Source organism: Oncorhynchus gorbuscha, linkage group LG01 (assembly GCF_021184085.1).
Source record: "Oncorhynchus gorbuscha isolate QuinsamMale2020 ecotype Even-year linkage group LG01, OgorEven_v1.0, whole genome shotgun sequence".
Lineage (NCBI taxonomy): Eukaryota > Metazoa > Chordata > Actinopteri > Salmoniformes > Salmonidae > Oncorhynchus > Oncorhynchus gorbuscha.
Genome location: NC_060173.1, coordinates 5,191,091 through 5,211,763, shown reverse-complemented (window position 1 = coordinate 5,211,763; position 20,673 = coordinate 5,191,091). Strand labels below are relative to the sequence as shown.

General features: G+C 37.9%; 1 protein-coding gene across 4 annotated transcripts in view; it reads left to right on the top strand.

Annotated features, from left to right (window-relative positions):
- The first annotated feature begins 1,545 nt into the window (after positions 1-1,545).
- LOC124031616 (cingulin-like protein 1) overlaps positions 1,546-20,673 on the top strand; it is a 55,018-nt gene continuing 35,890 nt past the window's right edge. For all 4 annotated transcript variants that reach the window (XM_046343093.1, XM_046343085.1, XM_046343111.1 and 1 more), the window contains exons 1-3: positions 1,546-1,685; positions 4,854-6,768; positions 8,390-8,505. In XM_046343093.1, coding sequence (XP_046199049.1) covers positions 4,954-6,768; positions 8,390-8,505 — 1,931 coding nt within the window. In that variant the 5' untranslated portion in view covers positions 1,546-1,685; positions 4,854-4,953. The remainder of the gene's footprint in view (positions 1,686-4,853; positions 6,769-8,389; positions 8,506-20,673) is intronic.

The window sequence follows — 20,673 nt, the reverse complement described above, 5'->3', positions numbered from 1 at the left end:
TCCTGAACCTCCTGTTGGAATTTGACCTGTGCCTAAACTTATAACTTGTTACTAACAAATGGATTTTAACCAGCAAATGTTTTGTATTATTTATATTCGTTGTACAGTGAATAAAGAAAAAAGGTAACTCTTTTTTTTGGTAATAATTCAATGTTTAATTAATATTTTAATTCTATTCTCCTATGTCAGTATTCGACCTCTTAGGGTGGTACAAGCTTAGCTGTACACTCATGTGTGCGTTTGGCCAAGTCAGATTTTTTTGTGCTTTTTGTTTAGTCTATAAATGGAATAATACTTAATTGTTCAGAGTTTTTATTCATAATATTGATTACTTTTTAATAGCTTTTTATTGTTTATATTTTCTACAATTACTAATAAGTAAATATCTGAATTACAGATGTTTAATTTTAAACTAAGTATGTGTTCCTTCAGAAGGCAGTGTAAATATTTATCTTTAATTCCCTGAGCAATCCCTGTTTTCTGTATATTGGGGAGATTTCCAGCTTCCTTAGTCCGATTGCCCACTCTCTCTTTGGGCTCTCAGACTCTGGGTTGCCCACTCTCTCTTTGGGCCTTTGGGTTACCAGGTGCCGGTGGTACTTTTCAGCCTGGTACCCACCTTCCTTAGTCCGATTGCCCACTCTCTCTTTGGGCTACCGGACTCTGGGTTGCCCACTCTCTCTTTGGGCTACCGGACTCTGGGTTGCCCACTCTCTCTTTGGGCTTCTGGACTCTGGACTCCGGACTCCGGACTCTGGACTCCGGACTCCGGACTCCGGACTCCGGACTCTGGACTCTGGACTCTGGACTCTGGACTCTGGACTCTGGACTCTGGACTCTGGACTCTGGACTCTAGACTCCGGACTCTGGACTCTAGACTCTGTATATGAGGAGAGTTCCAGAACGGGGGATGTCTTCGTAAAAACCTTCCAGTTATTTACAGTTATGTTGTATGTCATCTTCAGTAAATGTTAACCATTATATTAATAGTAATGTGTACAGAAGTTTTGCTCATATAATTAAATAAATGTGTTTTGTTTAGATATCAGAAGTATTTCTTATTTCTCCCTTTAAAAAAGTATCAGACAAGACATATACTATGTATTATTCGAGGTGTTATTGATGATGATGAAGATGAGGATGATGAACACCTGCGCAATTTGCTGAACATTTTATTTTATTTTTGAATGTTTTATTAACAGATATCAACAAACATGCAAAAACAAGCACACATACAAACTATTAACATTGCCAGGAATCCTAAACAAACAAACCATATTCATTATTAATACAACAAGTTTGAATTGCCTATTTGTTATTCTTTTTAGTTCAAGTAGTGCCATATTGTTTAAATTATTTTATAAAATGGGGGGAAAAAGTTCGGTTTTGATTTAGACCATTTGCATTTGTTAATATGAAAAATACCTAATATAATTAGCAGTTGAATTAAATATACTGCATCTTTATCAATGTCAGAATTTCTGAAATAAATTATTATATCAAAACCTTTTAATTGTAGAACCTGCAATTTGTTGAATAGCTGGACAGATCCGCTGGAGGGAAGGCGTAGGGATACCGTGTGGAATGAGGAGGGAGAATCCGCACTTCCCATACAGCAACTCACACAAGAGACTGTCACTTCAGCCAGCGCATGTTGCACTACTAACAGAACTACGCCGATTTAGGTAAGTCCATTAAACGGATTTGCTCACAGGAACACTTTTCTGAACTGTTTAGATAGCTGTTACTTGAACCAATTGAACAGTTACGTGCTTTATGATGTGATTCTAGTTTTTGGCATTGCCTGGTTGGCTATCTTACCGTTCAAGAACATCGATTGATCCTCTAGTAAAGGTGGCGTTTCATTATCCGCTGGTAAAATTGCATAGAGGATTACTCATGCATCTATCCTTTGACTTTAATTACAATCGTACACATAGAGTCAGATAAAGTGCTAATGAAGGAGAGAGTATTTTGTTATTGGTCCTATTTATTTTCATTTAAAGAAGTGCACACCTATTTTATACTGTAACAAGTAGGTTTTTTAATCGCTTTGGTGCCATTTTCACAAAGCACGTAGTACATTTTCATAGCTCTTTTGTGCAAAACTCAAAATAGATTATCACAAAGGAAGTTGTTTTAAAAACAAATAACTTTTTCATCAAATGTAATCAGTGTTTTATCTAGAAATACTGTACATGCTTCACATTGAAATACATATTCATATAAAGTACTCGCCTTTCATACATATTCGTATAAAGCACTCGCCTTTCATACATATTCGTATAAAGTACTCGCCTTTCACAATGCAAAGTTCACGTTACTTTTGATATGGTCCTCTTCTCTTTTTGTTATTTAGAGACATTTTTACTATGACTTAATCCGAGTGCTCTTAATTGATGATCACTTAAACGTTTGGTAAACCTACTCGTTGGTAATACCGCAATTTACGTGACAACAGTCCACACATTTTGGTATGCGACTCCAGTGAGAATCGAACACAACTGCTTGTGCCATGTTCTTAGGAACTGAGCCACACAAGACCAACTACAATACTATAATATAATGCAGGTCAAAGATGAATGATTGCCATCCCAATGAATGTACCACAGTACTTCAGGTCATGGAGGAGACATGCAATGATTTCAATTGAGACCTATGTCAGGCTTGGATTCGCCAGGCCCAAAGTGTATTCCTCAGCTGCATGAACAATGAGTATATTTACAGTGATGTGGATGAGAACCTGTGGCCAAATGCTCCAGACAGGCTTGACGCAAACTAGTGCCTGCTAAACATTTAGGTTTCTTTAATTTCTTTAATTTAAATACATTGTGAAATATGTCTTCAATGATCATACCTTTTCGAACATTTCATGTTCAGTCAATTTTAATGGGTTGTGCAAGTGTATTGCGTAATGTGTAATATACTGTAATTTACAGTACTGCAGCATACTACATTCAAAGGGCAATTTAAAAAAAATGTATCTTAAAGGTTTTTAAGTTAAAATAACTAAAGAGAGGATGTAATTTTGTTTTTGTGATTTTAAACCAATGTACTCATTATATTTCACAGTAAGTGTTTATTTTTAAGGCCATGATTGCAAAGGTTTTCGAATGTAAGACTGGCTGCGTTACACGTCTTACCAGTTTGGAGTTTAGAAAATGGGCCACATACAGTATGTGAAAACACTACCAAAGAGATGGAACTACTGGAATACGGTAACAGTTACCTGCTGTAAAACACTACCAAAGAGATGGAACTACTGGAATACGGTAACAGTTACCTGCTGTAAAACACTACCAAAGAGATGGAACTACTGGAATACGGTAACAGTTACCTGCTGTAAAACACTACCAAAGAGATGGAACTACTGGAATACGGTAACAGTTACCTGCTGTAAAACACTACCAAAGAGATGGAACTACTGGAATACGGTAACAGTTACCTGCTGTAAAACACTACCAAAGAGATGGAACTACTGGAATACGGTAACAGTTTTACTTGCTGTAAAACACTACCAAAGAGTTTAAACTACTGGAATACGGTAACAGTTTTACTTGCTGTAAAACACTACCAAAGAGTTTAAACTACTGGAATACGGTAACAGTTACCTGCTGTAAAACACTACCAAAGAGTTTAAACTACTGGAATACGGTAACAGTTTTACTTGCTGTAAAACACTACCAAAGAGATGGAACTACTGGAATACGGTAACAGTTACCTGCTGTAAAACACTACCAAAGAGATGGAACTACTGGAATACGGTAACAGTTACCTGCTGTAAAACACTACCAAAGAGATGGAACTACTGGAATACGGTAACAGTTACCTGCTGTAAAACACTACCAAAGAGATGGAACTACTGGAATACGGTAACAGTTACCTGCTGTAAAACACTACCAAAGAGATGGAACTACTGGAATACGGTAACAGTTACCTGTGGCAGGGTAGCCTAGTGGTTAGAGCGTTGGACTAGTCACCGAAAGGTTGCAAGTTCAAATCTCTGAGCTGACAAGGTTTAAATCTGTTGATCTGCCCCTGAACAGGCAGTTAACCCACTGTTCCTAGGCCGTCATTGAAAATAAGAATTTGTTCTTAACTGACTTGCCTAGTAAAATAAAGGTATAATAAATAAAAACCTGCTGTATATTTCAATGCTGAACTTTTACATGTTGGTTATTTCAACAACAATACACATTGTTCTAAAACAAACTGTGTGTGTGTGTGTGTGTGTGTGTGTGTGTGTGTGTGTGTGTGTGTGTGTGTGTGTGTGTGTGTGTGTGTGTGTGTGTGTGTGTGTGTGTGTGTGTGTGTGTGTGTGTGTGTGTGTGTGTGTGTGTGTGTGTGTGTGTGTGTGTGTGTGTGTGTGTGTGTGTGTGTGTGTGTGTCTTTGTTTCCGTCCACAACTGATTTTCCCTCAAGTGCCATCTCATCACATCATCAACTGTAGATGAAAAACTGTGTGTATATGACCACAACCTGGTTGGAACGACCACGGACAGTGGTAGTCGTCATGCAGCGCTTTGTGTCCTGTAAACAATAGTTACACTGTTAGCACACACTGAATAAACTGTTTTCTATTTCAATGGGCTGTTGATGGTGGTGTCTCTCTCTCTCTCTCTCTCTGTCTGTGGCTTGCTGGTTGGTGCAGCTGTTGGAGTTGTGATGTCATTGTTGCTAGTTGGGCCACATGACTTCTTCTCTGTTTTGTAAACAGTCGCCCGATGTATTTTTCCATGGGGTAAACTGTTGTAAAGACAGGGGGTGGTTATTGGAGCCTACGGGTTAAGAGGAGACAAACCAACTAATAATCCTCCGACCAAAGTGTTTTTTTTTATTTGCTTCTTTTACAGCTGTGAATCTCTTCAGTTCTGAGGGAAAGTCCTCTTGTTCATTCAGGACTGTTGTGAACCCAGCCAACGCACAACGTTGTCTCTACGTTGACTCCCATAAATGGAGTCTCACAGAAACGGAGCGAGTGGCTCGTCTCCAGACTTCAGTAGAATACAACAGGGCTACAACATGCAGCAGCCTGGACCTGGTCCCAGAGGCGGTCCTCGTCCTCTGTCCTCAGACAGCAGCAGCACGTTCGGGGTGAGGATACAAGTCCAGGGCATTGAGGGTCATCCTTACGTTGTATTGAACAATGGGGATAGCAGAGCAGCTCTGCCGTCTGGTGGCCTGGAGAGCTACAGTAGAAACTGGGACCACCAGGAAGAGTCTGTCAACGCCCACAGCCAGTCTGATTACACCTCCATGGTGAATGATAGGCAATCTCCACTAGGAAGTCCCTATATGGAGCGGTCTCCACTAGGAAGTCCCTATATGGAGCGGTCTCCACTAGGAAGTCCCTATATGGAGCGGTCTCCACTAGGAAGTCCCTATATGGAGCGGTCTCCACTAGGAAGTCCCTATATGGAGCGGTCTCCGTTAGGAAGTCCCTATATGGAGCGGTCTCCGTTAGGAAGTCCCTATATGGAGCGGTCTCTGTTAGGAAGTCCGAATATGGAGCGCAGTATTCCCAACCATGCTCGTGGAGGTTCTCTGACTGAGGTTAGGGAGGGTAGTCAATCACAGAGGATGCTGGCGTCCACCGTGTCCATGTTCGACTTCCAGGATTCACACTTACAGCAGTTACAGAGGACCATGCCGACATCTAATATTGGGTTGAACTTCCAGAGACACCCAGAGCTGCTGAAACCCTACAACCCAGATTGGAACAGCCTCAGCCCCCTCAGCCCCCGCCTCTCCTCCAGCCGAAGACTCTCTGTCCCCCCCACTCAGACAACCTCTGTACCTAGGCCGGGACATCTCACCAGAGGTCTCGAGAGTGGAGCAGGAGCCGCCCTGACACAGGGAGCAGGGTCTAGACCCGGACCAGCCAGGATCCCTCTGCCTGCTGAGGGTATAGAGAGAGCTCCCACACAGACCCAAGGCCCGGGCCCTGCCCCTGTCCCAGCTCCCGCCCAGACCCAAGGCCTGGGCCCTGTCCCAGCTCCCGCCCAGACCCAAGGCCTGGGCCCTGTCCCAGCTCCCGCCCAGACCCAAGGCCCGGGCCCTGCCCCTGTCCCAGCTCCCGCCCAGACCCAAGGCCTGGGCCCTGTCCCAGCTCCCGCCCAGACCCAAGGCCTGGGCCCTGTCCCAGCTCCCGCCCAGACCCAAGGCCCGGGCCCTGCCCCTGTCCCAGCTCCCACCCAGACCCAAGGACTGGGCCCTGTCCCAGCTCCCACCCAGACCCAAGGCCCGGGCCCTGTCTCAGCCCCAGGTCCCCACCACCATTCTTTTACCACCTTACTAAGTCCCCCAAGCGAGGTTACCGACGTCCCCAGGAGGTCCCCAAACGCAGTGGACACAGAACCCATCTCCTCCATAGGTAGCCTTATCAACCAGTTTGACAGCCCCCAGCAGATGGTCCGAGCTGGGCCTAGGAGAGGGAGGATAGCCCCGGAGGACCGGAGGAGGTCACGCAGCGTGGACAGCAGGCGACAGTGTCACTCATACCCATTGGACCCCTCCAGCCCTGCCTCGGCCGTCAGAGGGACCAGGGGAGAGACTCCAGGGGGAGTCACCAGCGCACCCGGGTCACCTAAGGGGAGAGGGGCCAACGGACACTCCACTCTGATGTTTAATAAGCTCCAATGGGAGAAAGAGGGGCCTAGCGTTGTGTCACCTAAAGCGGTGAAGGTACGGTACAGAGTCGAGAAGACCTCCCTGAGCAGATCCAGATCTCTCAACCACACAGAGGAGGAGTCAAAGAGAGAAACTCAGGTAAATTGGTTTTAATTGTGTGTATATATAGTTTATTTATTTTGATTTAACCTTTATTTAACCAGGAAGGGCTCATTTGAGATTTGGAATCTCTTTTTCAAGAGCGTCCTGGCCAAGATAGGCAGCACCAAGTCATTATAGACAGACAACATGAAAAACTACAAGTCATCTAGTAAAAAAAATAGAATTCACAAGAGTATAAACAAACTCCTAAAACAGCCAATTTAAAACATTGACGGGTTTCAGCCTCAAAATACTTCATCGGTGATTTAAAAACACCGATCGGGACAAGTTCTTCCAGTTTAAAAGTATTTTGTAAGGCGTTCCAAGACGATGGCGCAGAGTACATTAAAGCCCTTTTACCAAATTCAGTTCAGACATTTGGAACAGTTGGCAGGGAAAAAGTCCTGCGAACGAAGAGAGAAAGCTTTTGTGAGAGACGAGGCACAACAATAAATATCAGCATAAAAGTGAAGTTGCGCATTTTATATTATAGTGCTACAGTAGTATGTGTATAGTACTACTACAATAGTATGTGTATATCATAGTACTACTACAGTAGTAGGTGTGTATTGTAGTAGGTGTATAGTACTATTACAGTAGTATGTGTATATTATAGTACTACTACAGTAGTAGGTGTATATTATAGTATTATTAAAGTATTTAGGTGTATATTATAGTACTACAGTAGTAGGTGTATATTATAGTACTACTATACTACTACAGTAGTATGTGTATGTTATAGTACTACTACAGTAGTATGTGTATATTATAGTACTATTACAGTAGTAGGTGTATATTATAGCACTACAGTAGTAGGTGTATATTATAGTAGAAAAAATATATATGTTGTATTGTTACATATACCGGATAGGTGTAGTGAAATGTGTGGTTTTACAAGAGGGGTGTCACACTCATTCCATGGAGGGCCTAGTGTCTGCAGGGTTATGCTTTTTTCCCCTTTTAATTAAACCCTCGACCAAAATGTAAATGTAAAAATGAACCCTTGCAAAACCGCACTAGTTATTATTCGAATTAGCTCCGCCCCTAAATTTGGCCTTGTTTCAGAGTTGGAGTTAATTTGAATAATGCCCAGTGTGCTTTGCAAGTGTTCATTTTTTACATTTTTGGTAATTTAGCAGACCTTCTTATAATACCCCATAGTGCTATCAGACGTCTGCTACCAACGCAGTAGATTTGGGGTGATAAGAGGCCACAAAACTGTGACCTGCTATTAAAAATGGTTTTTATATAAAAATATATATTATAGTATTATAATAATGATATAATAATGATAATATATTACAGTATAATGAAAATACTAATTTCATATAATTATATAATATATAATAATAATATAATAATAATATGTAATATAATTATATATATAAATATAATAATAATTATTATATAATTATAGAATAATTATATTATAGTATATTGGAAATATTCATTTCAGCTCAGAGTATTTAGTTTGTTACATAATATATTCTACTGTAGTTCAGAGAAATACAGATAATAAAATACTCTTCAAGTAACTGGAATATTCATTTTTAAAATAACTGTAACATGAAACACTGCCCATCTGTGGCGACACCTTGATATTATGTTGTGTTACCAGGTCACCACTCCAGATCTTCTGAAAGGTCAGAGGGGTCTGCAGCAGCTCTCCACTGAACCACAACGACCAAATGAAGACGCCACTAAACAGATACTGTTCACTTACCTCAATGATGGGTAAATCTACACTTGGAATATTTACATTTACATTTAAGTCATTTAGCAGACGCTCTTCTCAACTACGATTCGTTCCATGATTCTCCACTCGTTTAATCTTGAGCTGTGACAGAACCTCTGGCAAGATACCAGCGAGACTTGAGGGTCGGTATCAATTCTGATCCCGTTCCATGTAGGAACATTTCAAATTTCAGTTCACATTTGAATGACGTCTATTCTGATCCCAAGTGACTATTACACATTTCTCATATTTTGCCTGTAATGATATAACGGAGAGAATGTGAACGAGATCTGTTACATTCTGGTAAATGATTGCTGTTACAACACACACACACACACACACACACACACACACACACACACACACACACACACACACACACACACACACACACACACACACACACACACACACACACACACACACACACACACACACACACACACACACACACACACACACACCAGTTCAGGAATGCCGAGTATGATGAACACATTTCCACAGTGCCAACAGTAGAATATCACTTTCATCTCCTCACCAGTAATACAAACTGGCAGAAATGTTGAATACTTTGAAGACACACCCCCCCCCAAAAGAACAATTTGATATACCACGCTGAAACGTCAGAAGATGAACATCATCAGACAGATCTAGTCCTGAAAGAATATGAGGAAGCCTGGAAAGTGAGGCTCTGTTTAGATACTGTGTGTGTAGTTATATGACTGGTATGTTGTATGGTAGTTATATGACTGGTATGGTAGTTATATGACTGGTATGGTAGTTATATGACTGGTATGGTAGTTATATGACTGGTATGGTAGTTATATGACTGGTATGGTAGTTATATGACTGGTATGGTAGTTATATGACTGGTATGGTAGTTATATGACTGGTATGGTAGTTATATGACTGGTATGGTAGTTATATGACTGGTATGGTAGTTATATGACTGGTATGGTAGTTATATGACTGGTATGGTAGTTATATGACTGGTATGGTAGTTATATGACTGGTATGGTAGTTATATGACTGGTATAGTTATATGACTGGTATGGTAGTTATATGACTGGTATGGTAGTTATATGACTGGTATGGTAGTTATATGACTGGTATGGTAGTTATATGACTGGTATGGTAGTTATATGACTGGTATGGTAGTTATATGACTGGTATGGTAGTTATATGACTGGTATGGTAGTTATATGACTGGTATGGTAGTTATATGACTGGTATGGTAGTTATATGACTGGTATGGTAGTTATATGACTGGTATGGTAGTTATATGACTGGTATGGTAGTTATATGACTGGTATGGTAGTTATATGACTGGTATGTTGTAGTTATATGACTGGTATGGTAGTTATATGACTGGTATGGTAGTTATATGACTGGTATGTTGTATGGTAGTTATATGACTGGTATGGTAGTTATATGACTGGTATGGTAGTTATATGACTGGTATGGTAGTTATATGACTGGTATGGTAGTTATATGACTGGTATGGTAGTTATATGACTGGTATGGTAGTTATATGACTGGTATGGTAGTTATATGACTGGTATGGTAGTTATATGACTGGTATGGTAGTTATATGACTGGTATGTTGTATGGTAGTTATATGACTGGTATGGTAGTTATATGACTGGTATGGTAGTTATATGACTGGTATGTTGTATGGTAGTTATATGACTGGTATGTTGTATGGTAGTTATATGACTGGTATGGTAGTTATATGACTGGTATGGTAGTTATATGACTGGTATGGTAGTTATATGACTGGTATGGTAGTTATATGACTGGTATGACTGGTATGGTAGTTATATGACTGGTATGTTGTATGGTAGTTATATGACTGGTATGACTGGTATGGTAGTTATATGACTGGTATGTTGTATGGTAGTTATATGACTGGTATGACTGGTATGGTAGTTATATGACTGGTATGTTGTATGGTAGTTATATGACTGGTATGACTGGTATGGTAGTTATATGACTGGTATGGTAGTTATATGACTGGTATGTTGTATGGTAGTTATATGACTGGTATGTTGTATGGTAGTTATATGACTGTATGACTGGTATGGTAGTTATATGACTGTTGTATGGTAGTTATATGACTGGTGTATGGTAGTTATATGACTGGTATGTTGTATGGTAGTTATATGACTGGTATGACTGGTATGGTAGTTATATGACTGGTATGAGTGGTATGGTAGTTATATGACTGGTATGTTGTATGGTAGTTATATGACTGGTATGGTAGTTATATGACTGGTATGTTGTAGTAGTTATATGACTGGTATGACTGGTATGGTAGTTATATGACTGGTATGTTGTATGGTAGTTATATGACTGTATGACTGGTATGGTAGTTATATGACTGGTATGGTAGTTATATGACTGGTTATGACTGGTATGGTAGTTATATGACTGGTATGTTGTATGGTAGTTATATGACTGGTATGGTATGGTAGTTATATGACTGGTATGTTGTATGGTAGTTATATGACTGGTATGGTAGTTATATGACTGGTATGGTAGTTATATGACTGGTATGGTAGTTATATGATGACTGGTATGGTAGTTATATGACTGGTATGGTAGTTATATGACTGGTATGGTAGTTATATGACTGGTATGGTAGTTATATGACTGGTATGACTGGTATGGTAGTTATATGACTGGTATGGTAGTTATATGACTGGTATGGTAGTTATATGACTGGTATGACTGGTATGGTAGTTATATGACTGGTATGTTGGTATGGTAGTTATATGACTGGTATGTTGTATGGTAGTTATATGATATGACTGGTATGGTAGTTATATGACTGGTATGGTAGTTATATGACTGGTGTGGTAGTTATATGACTGGTATGGTAGTTATATGACTGGTATGGTAGTTATATGACTGGTATGTTGTATGGTAGTTATATGACTGGTATGGTAGTTATATGACTGGTATGGTAGTTATATGACTGGTATGGTAGTTATATGACTGGTATGGTAGTTATATGACTGGTATGGTAGTTATATGACTGGTATGGTAGTTATATGACTGGTATGTTGTATGGTAGTTATATGACTGGTATGGTATGGTAGTTATATGACTGGTATGGTAGTTATATGACTGGTATGTTGTATGGTAGTTATATGACTGGTATGTTGTATGGTAGTTATATGACTGGTATGTTGTATGGTAGTTATATGACTGGTATGTTGTATGGTAGTTATATGACTGGTATGTTGTATGGTAGTTATATGACTGGTATGTTGTATGGTAGTTATATGACTGGTATGTTGTATGGTAGTTATATGACTGGTATGGTAGTTATATGACTGGTATGGTAGTTATATGACTGGTATGGTAGTTATATGACTGGTATGGTAGTTATATGACTGGTATGGTAGTTATATGACTGGTATGGTAGTTATATGACTGGTATGGTAGTTATATGACTGGTATGTTGTTATATGGTATAGTAGTTATATGACTGGTATGGTAGTTATATGACTGGTATGGTAGTTATACTGGACTGGTATGGTAGTTATATGACTGGTATGGTAGTTATATGACTGGTATGGTAGTTATATGACTGGTATGGTAGTTATATGACTGGTATGGTAGTTATATGACTGGTATGGTAGTTATATGACTGGTATGGTAGTTATATGACTGGTATGGTAGTTATATGACTGGTGTGGTAGTTATATGACTGGTGTGGTAGTTATATGACTGGTGTGGTAGTTATATGACTGGTATGGTAGTTATATGACTGGTATGGTAGTTATATGACTGGTATGGTAGTTATATGACTGGTATGGTAGTTATATGACTGGTATGGTAGTTATATGACTGGTATGGTAGTTATATGACTGGTATGGTAGTTATATGACTGGTATGGTAGTTATATGACTGGTATGGTAGTTATATGACTGGTATGGTAGTTATATGACTGGTGTGTTGTATGGTAGTTATATGACTGGTATGGTAGTTATATGACTGGTATGGTAGTTATATGACTGGTATGTTGTATGGTAGTTATATGACTGGTATGTTGTATGGTAGTTATATGACTGGTATGGTAGTTATATGACTGGTATGGTAGTTATATGACTGGTATGGTAGTTATATGACTGGTATGTTGTATGGTAGTTATATGACTGGTATGGTAGTTATATGACTGGTATGGTAGTTATATGACTGGTATGGTAGTTATATGACTGGTATGTTGTATGGTAGTTATATGACTGGTATGGTAGTTATATGACTGGTATGGTAGTTATATGACTGGTATGTTGTATGGTAGTTATATGACTGGTATGGTAGTTATATGACTGGTATGGTAGTTATATGACTGGTATGGTAGTTATATGACTGGTATGGTAGTTATATGACTGGTATGTTGTATGGTAGTTATATGACTGGTATGGTAGTTATATGACTGGTATGGTAGTTATATGACTGGTATGTTGGTAGTTATATGACTGGTATGGTAGTTATATGACTGGTATGGTAGTTATATGACTGGTATGGTAGTTATATGACTGGTATGGTAGTTATATGACTGGTGGTAGTTATATGACTGGTATGGTAGTTATATGACTGGTATGGTAGTTATATGACTGGTATGGTAGTTATATGACTGGTATGGTAGTTATATGACTGGTATGGTAGTTATATGACTGGTATGGTAGTTATATGACTGGTATGGTAGTTATATGACTGGTATGGTAGTTATATGACTGGTATGGTAGTTATATGACTGGTATGGTAGTTATATGACTGGTATGGTAGTTATATGACTGGTATGGTAGTTATATGACTGGTATGGTAGTTATATGACTGGTATGGTAGTTATATGACTGGTATGGTAGTTATATGACTGGTGTGTTGTATGGTAGTTATATGACTGGTATGGTAGTTATATGACTGGTATGGTAGTTATATGACTGGTATGGTAGTTATATGACTGGTATGGTAGTTATATGACTGGTATGGTAGTTATATGACTGGTATGTTGTATGGTAGTTATATGACTGGTATGGTAGTTATATGACTGGTATGGTAGTTATATGACTGGTATGTTGTATGGTAGTTATATGACTGGTATGGTAGTTATATGACTGGTATGGTAGTTATATGACTGGTATGGTAGTTATATGACTGGTATGGTAGTTATATGACTGGTATGTGGTATGGTAGTTATATGACTGGTATGTTGTATGGTAGTTATATGACTGGTATGGTAGTTATATGACTGGTATGGTAGTTATATGACTGGTATGGTAGTTATATGACTGGTATGGTAGTTATATGACTGGTGTGGTAGTAGTTATATGACTGGTATGGTAGTTATATGACTGGTATGGTAGTTATATGACTGGTATGGTAGTTATATGACTGGTATGGTAGTTATATGACTGGTATGGTAGTTATATGACTGGTATGGTAGTTATATGACTGGTGTGGTAGTTATATGACTGGTATGGTAGTTATATGACTGGTATGGTAGTTATATGACTGGTATGGTAGTTATATGACTGGTATGGTAGTTATATGACTGGTATGGTAGTTATATGACTGGTATGGTAGTTATATGACTGGTATGGTAGTTATATGACTGGTATGGTAGTTATATGACTGGTATGGTAGTTATATGACTGGTATGGTAGTTATATGACTGGTATGGTAGTTATATGACTGGTATGGTAGTTATATGACTGGTATGTAGTTATATGACTGGTATGGTAGTTATATGACTGGTATGGTAGTTATATGACTGGTATGGTAGTTATATGACTGGTATGGTAGTTATATGACTGGTATGGTAGTTATATGACTGGTATGGTAGTTATATGACTGGTATGGTAGTTATATGACTGGTATGGTAGTTATATGACTGGTATGGTAGTTATATGACTGGTGTGGTAGTTATATGACTGGTGTGGTAGTTATATGACTGGTGTGGTAGTTATATGACTGGTATGGTAGTTATATGACTGGTATGGTAGTTATATGACTGGTATGGTAGTTATATGACTGGTATGGTAGTTATATGACTGGTATGGTAGTTATATGACTGGTATGGTAGTTATATGACTGGTATGGTAGTTATATGACTGGTATGGTAGTTATATGACTGGTGTGTTGTATGGTAGTTATATGACTGGTGTGTTGTATGGTAGTTATATGACTGGTATGGTAGTTATATGACTGGTATGGTAGTTATATGACTGGTATGTTGTATGGTAGTTATATGACTGGTATGGTATGGGTAGTTATATGACTGGTATGGTAGTTATATGACTGGTATGGTAGTTATATGACTGGTATGGTAGTTATATGACTGGTATGTTGTATGGTAGTTATATGACTGGTATGGTAGTTATATGACTGGTATGGTAGTTATATGACTGGTATGGTAGTTATATGACTGGTATGTTGTATGGTAGTTATATGACTGGTATGGTAGTTATATGACTGGTATGGTAGTTATATGACTGGTATGTTGTATGGTAGTTATATGACTGGTATGGTAGTTATATGACTGGTATGGTAGTTATATGACTGGTATGGTAGTTATATGACTGGTATGGTAGTTATATGACTGGTATGTTGTATGGTAGTTATATGACTGGTATGGTAGTTATATGACTGGTATGGTAGTTATATGACTGGTATGTTGTATGGTAGTTATATGACTGGTATGGTAGTTATATGACTGGTATGGTAGTTATATGACTGGTATGGTAGTTATATGACTGGTATGGTAGTTATATGACTGGTGTTGGTAGTTATATGACTGGTATGGTAGTTATATGACTGGTATGGTAGTTATATGACTGGTATGGTAGTTATATGACTGGTATGGTAGTTATATGACTGGTATGGTAGTTATATGACTGGTATGGTAGTTATATGACTGGTATGGTAGTTATATGACTGGTATGGTAGTTATATGACTGGTATGGTAGTTATATGACTGGTATGGAAGTTATATGACTGGTATGGTAGTTATATGACTGGTATGGTAGTTATATGACTGGTATGGTAGTTATATGACTGGTATGGTAGTTATATGACTGGTATGGTAGTTATATGACTGGTATGGTAGTTATATGACTGGTATGGTAGTTATATGACTGGTATGGTAGTTATATGACTGGTATGGTAGTTATATGACTGGTGTGTTGTATGGTAGTTATATGACTGGTATGGTAGTTATATGACTGGTATGGTAGTTATATGACTGGTATGGTAGTTATATGACTGGTATGGTAGTTATATGACTGGTATGGTAGTTATATGACTGGTATGGTAGTTATATGACTGGTATGGTAGTTATATGACTGGTGTGTTGTATGGTAGTTATATGACTGGTGTGGTAGTTATATGACTGGTATGTTGTATGGTAGTTATATGACTGGTATGTTGTATGGTAGTTATATGACTGGTATGGTAGTTATATGACTGGTATGGTAGTTATATGACTGGTATGGTAGTTATATGACTGGTATGGTAGTTATATGACTGGTATGTGGTATGGTAGTTATATGACTGGTATGTTGTATGGTAGTTATATGACTGGTATGGTAGTTATATGACTGGTATGGTAGTTATATGACTGGTGTGGTAGTTATATGACTGGTATGGTAGTTATATGACTGGTGTGGTAGTTATATGACTGGTATGGTAGTTATATGACTGGTATGGTAGTTATATGACTGGTGTGGTAGTTATATGACTGGTATGGTAGTTATATGACTGGTATGGTAGTTATATGACTGGTGTGGTAGTTATATGACTGGTATGTTGTATGGTAGTTATATGACTGGTATGGTAGTTATATGACTGGTATGGTAGTTATATGACTGGTATGGTAGTTATATGACTGGTATGGTAGTTATATGACTGGTATGGTAGTTATATGACTGGTATGGTAGTTATATGACTGGTATGGTAGTTATATGACTGGTATGGTAGTTATATGACTGGTGTGTTGTATGGTAGTTATATGACTGGTATGGTAGTTATATGACTGGTATGGTAGTTATATGACTGGTATGGTAGTTATATGACTGGTATGGTAGTTATATGACTGGTATGGTAGTTATATGACTGGTATGGTAGTTATATGACTGGTATGGTAGTTATATGACTGGTATGGTAGTTATATGACTGGTATGGTAGTTATATGACTGGTATGTTGTATGGTAGTTATATGACTGGTATGGTAGTTATATGACTGGTATGGTAGTTATATGACTGGTATGTTGTATGGTAGTTATATGACTGGTATGGTAGTTATATGACTGGTATGGTAGTTATATGACTGGTATGGTAGTTATATGACTGGTATGGTAGTTATATGACTGGTATGTTGTATGGTAGTTATATGACTGGTATGGTAGTTATATGACTGGTATGGTAGTTATATGACTGGTATGTTGTATGGTAGTTATATGACTGGTATGGTAGTTATATGACTGGTATGGTAGTTATATGACTGGTATGGTAGTTATATGACTGGTATGGTAGTTATATGACTGGTATGGTAGTTATATGACTGGTATGGTAGTTATATGACTGGTATGGTAGTTATATGACTGGTATGGTAGTTATATGACTGGTATGGTAGTTATATGACTGGTATGGTAGTTATATGACTGGTATGGTAGTTATATGACTGGTATGGTAGTTATATGACTGGTATGGTAGTTATATGACTGGTATGGTAGTTATATGACTGGTATGGAAGTTATATGACTGGTATGGTAGTTATATGACTGGTATGGTAGTTATATGACTGGTATGGTAGTTATATGACTGGTATGGTAGTTATATGACTGGTATGGTAGTTATATGACTGGTATGGTAGTTATATGACTGGTATGGTAGTTATATGACTGGTATGGTAGTTATATGACTGGTATGGTAGTTATATGACTGGTGTGTTGTATGGTAGTTATATGACTGGTATGGTAGTTATATGACTGGTATGGTAGTTATATGACTGGTATGGTAGTTATATGACTGGTATGGTAGTTATATGACTGGTATGGTAGTTATATGACTGGTATGGTAGTTATATGACTGGTATGGTAGTTATATGACTGGTGTGTTGTATGGTAGTTATATGACTGGTGTGGTAGTTATATGACTGGTATGTTGTATGGTAGTTATATGACTGGTATGTTGTATGGTAGTTATATGACTGGTATGGTAGTTATATGACTGGTATGGTAGTTATATGACTGGTATGGTAGTTATATGACTGGTATGGTAGTTATATGACTGGTATGGTAGTTATATGACTGGTATGTTGTATGGTAGTTATATGACTGGTATGGTAGTTATATGACTGGTATGGTAGTTATATGACTGGTGTGGTAGTTATATGACTGGTATGGTAGTTATATGACTGGTGTGGTAGTTATATGACTGGTATGGTAGTTATATGACTGGTATGGTAGTTATATGACTGGTGTGGTAGTTATATGACTGGTATGGTAGTTATATGACTGGTATGGTAGTTATATGACTGGTATGGTAGTTATATGACTGGTATGTTGTATGGTAGTTATATGACTGGTATGGTAGTTATATGACTGGTATGGTAGTTATATGACTGGTATGGTAGTTATATGACTGGTATGGTAGTTATATGACTGGTATGGTAGTTATATGACTGGTATGGTAGTTATATGACTGGTATGGTAGTTATATGACTGGTATGGTAGTTATATGACTGGTATGGTAGTTATATGACTGGTATGGTAGTTATATGACTGGTATGGTAGTTATATGACTGGTATGGTAGTTATATGACTGGTATGGTAGTTATATGACTGGTATGGTAGTTATATGACTGGTATGGTAGTTATATGACTGGTATGGTAGTTATATGACTGGTATGGTAGTTATATGACTGGTATGGTAGTTATATGACTGGTATGGTAGTTATATGACTGGTATGTTGTATGGTAGTTATATGACTGGTATGGTAGTTATATGACTGGTATGGTAGTTATATGACTGGTATGTTGTATGGTAGTTATATGACTGGTATGGTAGTTATATGACTGGTATGGTAGTTATATGACTGGTATGGTAGTTATATGACTGGTATGGTAGTTATATGACTGGTATGGTAGTTATATGACTGTTGTATGGTAGTTATATGACTGGTATGGTAGTTATATGACTGGTATGGTAGTTATATGACTGGTATGGTAGTTATATGACTGGTATGGTAGTTATATGACTGGTATGGTAGTTATATGACTGGTATGGTAGTTATATGACTGGTATGGTAGTTATATGACTGGTGGTATGGTAGTTATATGACTGGTGTGGTAGTTATATGACTGGTATGTTGTAGTTATATGACTGGTATGTTGTATGGTAGTTATATGACTGGTATGGTAGTTATATGACTGGTATGGTAGTTATATGACTGGTATGGTAGTTATATGACTGGTATGGTAGTTATATGACTGGTATGGTAGTTATATGACTGGTATGTTGTATGGTAGTTATATGACTGGTATGGTAGTTATATGACTGGTATGGTAGTTATATGACTGGTATGGTAGTTATATGACTGGTATGGTAGTTATATGACTGGTATGGTAGTTATATGACTGGTATGGTAGTTATATGACTGGTATGGTAGTTATATGACTGGTATGGTAGTTATATGACTGGTATGGTAGTTATATGACTGGTATGGTAGTTATATGACTGGTGTGGTAGTTATATGACTGGTATGTTGTATGGTAGTTATATGACTGGTATGGTAGTTATATGACTGGTATGGTAGTTATATGACTGGTATGGTAGTTATATGACTGGTATGGTAGTTATATGACTGGTATGGTAGTTATATGACTGGTATGGTAGTTATATGACTGGTATGGTAGTTATATGACTGGTATGGTAGTTATATGACTGGTATGGTAGTTATATGACTGGTATGGTAGTTATATGACTGGTATGGTAGTTATATGACTGGTATGGTAGTTATATGACTGGTATGGTAGTTATATGACTGGTATGGTAGTTATATGACTGGTATGGTAGTTATATGACTGGTATGGTAGTTATATGACTGGTATGGTAGTTATATGACTGGTATGGTAGTTATATGACTGGTATGGTAGTTATATGACTGGTATGGTATGGTAGTTATATGACTGGTATGGTAGTTATATGACTGGTATGGTAGTTATATGACTGGTATGTTGTATGGTAGTTATATGACTGGTATGGTAGTTATATGACTGGTATGGTAGTTATATGACTGGTATGTTGTATGGTAGTTATATGACTGGTATGGTAGTTATATGACTGGTATGGTAGTTATATGACTGGTATGGTAGTTATATGACTGGTATGGTAGTTATATGACTGTTGTATGGTAGTTATATGACTGGTATGGTAGTTATATGACTGGTATGGTAGTTATATGACTGGTATGTTGTATGGTAGTTATATGACTGGTATGGTAGTTATATGACTGGTATGGTAGTTATATGACTGGTATGGTAGTTATATGACTGGTATGGTAGTTATATGACTGGTATTGTAGTTATATGACTGGTATGGTAGTTATATGACTGGTATGGTAGTTATATGACTGGTATGGTAGTTATATGACTGGTATGGTAGTTATATGACTGGTATGGTAGTTATATGACTGGTATGGTAGTTATATGACTGGTATGGTAGTTATATGACTGGTATGGTAGTTATATGACTGGTATGGTAGTTATATGACTGGTATGGTAGTTATATGACTGGTATGGTAGTTATATGACTGGTATGGTAGTTATATGACTGGTATGGTAGTTATATGACTGGTATGGTAGTTATATGACTGGTATGGTAGTTATATGACTGGTATGGTAGTTATATGACTGGTATGGTAGTTATATGACTGGTATGGTAGTTATATGACTGGTATGGTAGTTATATGACTGGTGTGTTGTATGGTAGTTATATGACTGGTATGGTAGTTATATGACTGGTATGGTAGTTATATGACTGGTATGGTAGTTATATGACTGGTATGGTAGTTATATGACTGGTATGGTAGTTATATGACTGGTATGGTAGTTATATGACTGGTATGGTAGTTATATGACTGGTATGGTAGTTATATG